The sequence below is a fragment of the Nyctibius grandis genome, chromosome 4 (genome assembly GCF_013368605.1).
Source record: "Nyctibius grandis isolate bNycGra1 chromosome 4, bNycGra1.pri, whole genome shotgun sequence".
Lineage (NCBI taxonomy): Eukaryota > Metazoa > Chordata > Aves > Nyctibiiformes > Nyctibiidae > Nyctibius > Nyctibius grandis.
This window is the reverse complement of record NC_090661.1, coordinates 90203181-90208925: the sequence shown is the minus strand read 5'-3', so window position 1 is coordinate 90208925 and position 5745 is coordinate 90203181. Positions and strand designations below refer to the sequence as shown.

Genomic DNA, 5745 nt, shown 5'->3' with positions numbered 1-5745 from the left:
GGGCTCATTTGTCCCCAGTTTTCATGCTTTACGCTAAAAATTACAACCCCATCCATTCTCAAAGAAGAGAAAGATTTATTTAGCCTCGGAGAAACTGGACCAAAAAAAAAAATCCAACCCACAAACCAGCCCTGTCTTATCTGGACACTTCTCCGCCGAGCTCTGCCACCGTACACCAGATTTGTCTTTCTCACATAAATTTTGCAAAGAATAGGGAGAAACACACGTTGCTCGACTCCAAAGGCAGGTCACGCTGCCAAGAGAAAACACATTCACCAGAGGCTTAATTGTGGCGAAAAAAAAAAAGAGGGAGAGGGGGGAAAAAAGAAAAAAAAAAGGGAAAAAAAGGAAAAGAGGGGAAACGAAACATTTTCCATCCTCGTGTCCCCGTAGCAGCGGTTTTGCCCAGAAGCGGGGGTCCGGCCCGCCGGACGGGGAGCAGCTCCCCCGGCTCACACACACCGGTGAGCCAAATCGGTGATACCTCCTTCCTCTCCGCTCGGATTTGGCTTTTCTTTCTTTTATTTTTTTTTTTCCTCTCCACTCCCTTTCCCCTCTAATTTCGGACCGGCAATGCCCTGCTGGAGGCTGGAGCGGGGGGGTACCGGTGGCCCCGCCGTCCCCGTCGCCGCCGCTCCGCATCCCCCGCGCCGGGCAAGCTCTCACCGCACCTCCGGCCTCATCGATCCGCCGGGTTCTGCCTCTGGTACACCTCTACCGGGCATTAACCTTAAAAAAAAATTTTTTTTAAAAGTAATAAAGTTCTTGCCCGTGTGCTCCTTCCCCGTCATTTCCTCACAGGTACAGCGGTTAAAGTAACTTTAAATGCAAACGGGATGGGAGATTCCTGCGGGGGGAAAGTCTGTCGTAACCTGGGACCAGCGGAGAGGTTTTTCGTTCACAAAGAAGGACGTTAAAAGTATATTAAAATGGTAAAGATTTTATTGTATCGGAAAAAAGAGCTATCTGTACAATTCTAAGAGACAGTAAATAAAGCGACATTGTCCCTACTGGAACTTAAATAGCAGGCCTTTTAAAATTTGTACAATTCAAACAAAAACAGGTCTTAAATCTGTACATTTTTTTTAATTTATAGCGTAATATTTAAATGTATTGATCCTGGGATTTGTCCTTGTTTATTTCCGTAGCATGCAAAAATTCTAAAAAGAGTAAAAAATAATTCTAGGATTTTTTTTTCATTTTCTTTTTTTTTTTTTACCACCTTCATATCAAAAATACGAAAGGCAGCTTTTTAATAAAAGCACAACAATAGCAGAAAATGGTAAAAATAGCTTTTAATTGGTAAAATGAGGCAGAAATTGCATTGGAGACAAATCTCTATGCTCTAGGAAAAAAAGAAAGTATATATTTTTCAACTTGCATTATAACCCATCCCCAAGTTCCCAAGATTGCGAAAGAAAAAATATTTTTAAAAGGAAAAAAAAAATTTACTTCGTGCACATCTGAAACATGCAAGGAAAGGAAAGTGGCTAATTTTTGCTGTTGCCGTTTTAAGTCTAACTTAAGTCTCCTCTAAAGTGGTTCGTTTCGGAAGTCTTTGAAAACAACTGCCTACCCAAACATCTGTTGGAAGCCGAGTTTATTCCAAGGTTACGCGTCTCCCTTATAGATAAAATAATCGTCACTGATAGCTATTAAAAAAAATAATAATCAAAGCCTCGAAAAGAAGGGGGAAGGAAAAAAAATTCAATATATACGTTTAAATATTTATACAGAAGCCGTCCGTAATTGCACCATTCCGAAGATGTGACAGGCGGAGGGATCTCGACTCTACCCTACATTAATTTGTGTGTGTGTGTCTGTGTGTGGTGGGTGTCTATTGCTTATTGCTCCGACCGAGGGGGAGCAGCCGCCGTGCCGCGCTGCCGGGGCCGGGATGGGGGCCGGGGGTGCCGATTTGGAGCTGCCGGGGTTGGGGGGAGCAGGACGGGGCGGCGGGGTACGGGGTGATGGTGGTGGTAGGGGAGGCCCGCCGGCCGCCCCTCAGTCATCCACGTCGATCTCCACGTCCTCCTCCTCCTCCTCCTCCTCCTCCTCGCTGTCCCGGCGGCTGCGGGGCCGCTCCGTGGGGGGCGAGGCGGGGCGGGGCGGTGGCGGGGCACCGGGCTCCCGGGCGGCGGCGGGGGGCGGCGGCGGGGAACCGGACCGCGTCTTGCCCCTTCCCTCGGCGCTGGGCTCCAGCTCGGCCAAGGCCACGATGTCCACGGCGGGGTTGGGGCCCAGCTTTTTGGCCGATTCCACGTCGGCCTTCATCTCCTCCAGGTCTCGCTTGAGCTTGGCGCGGCGGTTCTGGAACCAGGTGATGACCTGGGCGTTGGTGAGCCCCAGCTGCTGGGCGATCTGGTCCCGGTCCGCCGGTGACAGGTATTTTTGGTAGAGGAACCGCTTCTCCAGCTCGTAGATCTGATGGTTGGTGAAGGCCGTTCGCGACTTTCGACGCTTCTTCGGCGTTTGCCGCTGCCCGAAGATCGTCATCCCGTCCCTGCCTGCCGACGAGCCGCCAGATTGTCGCCGCTTTCCCCATGTCCCCCCTCCCCGCCCCTACCCGAGCTCCCCAGATCCCACACCCCTGCCCCCTCGGTATCGGGGGGGCAGCGGAGCAGAGCCGCCGCTCCCGCACCCCAAGGGCCGCGGGGAGAGGATGCCGCCGGGTACCGGCCACCCGGGGACCCCCCATCCCGCCCCGTGCGACACCCCGGGAAGTGGAGGAAGGGGGGTGAGAAACAGCCCGTGGGGAGGAGCGGGGCACCCACCCGCGGGAAGATTCCCCCACTCTGCGAGGGGCTTACCTTCGGCCGCCTGCAGCACGCTGACTTCCAGCCCCTTGAAGGTCTTGCTGGCCAGTTCTTCCAGGGCGCAGAGGGGCGAGGTTTGGGAGAGCAGCGCCCGGCCGGAGAGGGGCAGCGCGGCCGGGGGGTGCTTTTCGGCGGCGGAGAGGAGGTGGGCCGTTCCGCAGAGGGTGTAACTCCTCCGCACCGAGGGCTTGTTGAGGATGTCCTCGATGCTGAAGGGAGTGAGGGGCTTGTTGGAGTTGGCCGGCGGTGGGAGGTGATCCAAAGGGCTCCGCCGCCGTTCTTCCCCCGAGGAGGGCTTGGGTTCTTCTTTGGAAGTCATGGTGGGGCCGGGCCGCGCGGGGCTGCCTTCCCCACCCGCGACGGGGATGTGCTGCCGCGGGGAGAAGCCCCCGGCGGGACCGCGGGGTGACGGCGGCGGAGACAGCGAGCAAAAGTTGAAGCCCACCTCCAACTCCGGCGGAGGAGCCCCGGTTCCTCCCGGGGAGAGCCACGTCGGGCGGCGGGCAGGGCGGCGGGCTGCGGCCGGGAGCGGAGCTGCCGTCGGTCCCTCGCCGAGAGGTGGTCCTGCCGCACCTCTTGTCCCAGGGTTTTGGGTCGGGGATTTTTTTCCTCCCCCCTTTCTCTCTCTCTCTCCTTACTCTCCGCTCGCTCGCTCTCTCCTCTCTCTTCCTCTTCCCAGCTGCTATTTTAAGAAACACCCCAAATCGCAGCACTTTCCCTTCCCTCCCCCCAAAAGCGAATACCCCCCCAAAAATAATTAAAAAAAAAAGAAGGAAAAAAGAAAAAAAAATAAAAAAGCAGACTTCGGAGAGGGGGAGAGCAGCCCTCGCACCGAGACCTCGGACCAAGGGGAAAGAGGCGAGAAGAGACGGGGTAATTGACTATTGCTAACAAGTTATTGTTGATTGGGAGGTAATCAATTATCTTCAATGACACTTTTCGCCCTCTCTCTCTCGCTCGCTCCCTCTCTCTCTCTCTGTCCAATGCAGGCTTTTGCAAGTTCGGAGACCCATTAATTAGGAGGCGGTATGGAGGTGGAGCCCAGTTGAATTATAATGCTGAATGCACTTGTCATATTCTGGCCCTGCTATTTGTTTGGACATATATATTTTTAAATTACATTACAAACCAGCCTTTATTGCATCAGGATAATAGAGTATAGTGAAAAATAATAATAAGCGAAAACAAAACAAACCGAAAAATATCCGGCGGTATATTTTTTTTTCTTCCCCCCGAGATATTTTTTTTTTCTTCTATTTCTCCCTCCTGTTAATTTCGGCTACTAGTTTATTTAAAATGTCTCTCTTCGGCTCTATCCAGAGCCGTTTGATTGTTTTTAATGAGGGGAAGAAGGGGAGAGCCTGGTTCCAGGTAAGGCAGATCTTTCCTTTCCAATAAAACCCGAAGGTTTCCGCCGAATTTGTCGTGCTCCTCTTTCCCAGCGCCCTGTGCCGGAGCGGGCTGCGGGGGCCGGGCCGGGGGCAGCTCGGCGGCGGGGCAGGCCCGCCCCGGGAGGGTGCCGGTGCCGGGGGTGCCCGCGGAGGGGCTGCGCGGCGGGGCGCGGGCCGGAATCGCTCCCGGGATGTCGGCGGCTTCTTGGGCTCCGTTGACGCCGGGGATGGCGGGCGATCCCGGCCGGGGGCAGCGCGGGGAGAAGGGGCAGGCAGCGGCCGGGCTCCGCCGCCCAGCAAAGCGCCGTGTCGGGGCCGCAGAGGGCCGGTTTCCAGCCCGAGGCCTTTTGCTGCGAGGGCGGCTCTGGAGGGGGGGGCAGCGGCGGCGGGGCTTCCTGCGCCCCCCACCCTCGGGGCAAACCCAACCCGGCCCGGCGCGGCCGTCCGTGGGGGCCAGAACCGAGCCTTATTATTTTTACCCGGGCCACTAGCCCGCTTCCTTCTCGCCGCTCCGCAGGGCCCGGAGAGACAAAGCCCGAAGCCGGGGGGGTGATCTGTCAAGGCCCCCACCCTGCGCGGGGGCACCCCCCAGGCTCCCCGCGGGGCGGCCGGGACGCGGACCCCGGGCCGGGCCGGGGCTGGACGGGGCGGGCGGCAACCACAGGGCGCATGGCGGGGCGGAGGGGCAGGAGGAGAGCCCGGGGCCGGATCCGGCCCTAACTTTCCCTCCTCACCTTGACGGGCAGGAGGAGGGCGGCTGGCAGCTCCCAGGCCGCTAGGTACCAAACAAGCACAAAAGAAGCAAATGGCTCCTCTCCTTAAAGCGCCCTCTTCCCATTTTTTATAGCTCTCTGGGAGTCTCTTTATGCAGTGACCTATTTTTAAAGGCCTATATTGGGTTATTCATCATATCAAATACTGCGAGGAGCTGGGGGGGAGCCGGTCGGGGGGGGAGCGAATTACACTGATTCTAAATCGCCCGGCTTCTTTGCTTGCTAGGTGGATTATTTGCTTTGCTTTGCGTGGGTTTTATGAAGTGATTTAAACATATTTTAACCAATTAGAGACTTTCCTCCTCTCCCTTGTGTCCCCTTGCATTATTTTCCAGTGTGGCGTTTTATGTCAGGATCCGGGTTTTATTGAGAACTCAGCCAGGGATGCTGGTGTTATAATTACAGAAATAAGATTTTTTTTTTTTAAAAAAAAAAAAAAAAAAGGAAAAAAAAAAAGAAAGAAAAAAATAGTCTCATTCCTGGATGAGAGTTTGGGCGGCTGGCGGGAGTTCGGGATGCGCCGAGTCGTCGCCAGCTCCAGGCTGCAGCCCGGCCCGCCTTCCCCGCGGAGCGCAGAGGAGATCCGGGGTACAAGTTGCGCCCCCACGCCGAGCGCAGCCCGCTCCGCTCAGGGCAGGGGCAAAACTTCGCCAGCCACAGCGAAGTCCCGCAAACCGTTCAGGATCCCCTGTTTTCCCCCCAGCCCTCATCCCCCTTCCTTGCCTGTGCGGGGGGACAGGCCTTTAAATACACCCCGCTTTTTTT

The 5745-nt window shown here is 55.7% G+C and overlaps 1 protein-coding gene across 1 annotated transcript; it reads right to left on the bottom strand.

The window, feature by feature from the left end:
- Window positions 1-924: 924 nt before the first annotated feature.
- On the bottom strand, window positions 925-3354 carry LBX1 (ladybird homeobox 1). The gene is made up of 2 exons (XM_068399940.1): window positions 2811-3354; window positions 925-2507 (listed from the first exon to the last, which is right to left on the bottom strand). The coding sequence occupies exons 1-2, from the start codon at window positions 3133-3135 to the stop codon at window positions 2005-2007; spliced, it is 828 nt and encodes a 275-aa protein (XP_068256041.1). The 5' UTR covers window positions 3136-3354; the 3' UTR covers window positions 925-2004.
- Between the last annotated feature and the right edge of the window lie 2391 nt (window positions 3355-5745).

What these genes read in the sequence shown, in the direction of transcription:
- LBX1 (XM_068399940.1), bottom strand. Translation starts at nt 3,135, where the DNA reads ATGACTTCCAAAGAAGAACCCAAGCCCTCCTCGGGGGAAGAACGGCGG. An exon ending in CGTGCTGCAGGCGGCCGAAG is followed by an intron (nt 2,508 to 2,810) that starts GTAAGCCCCTCG and finishes GCTCGTCGGCAG; the next exon opens with GCAGGGACGGGATGACGATC.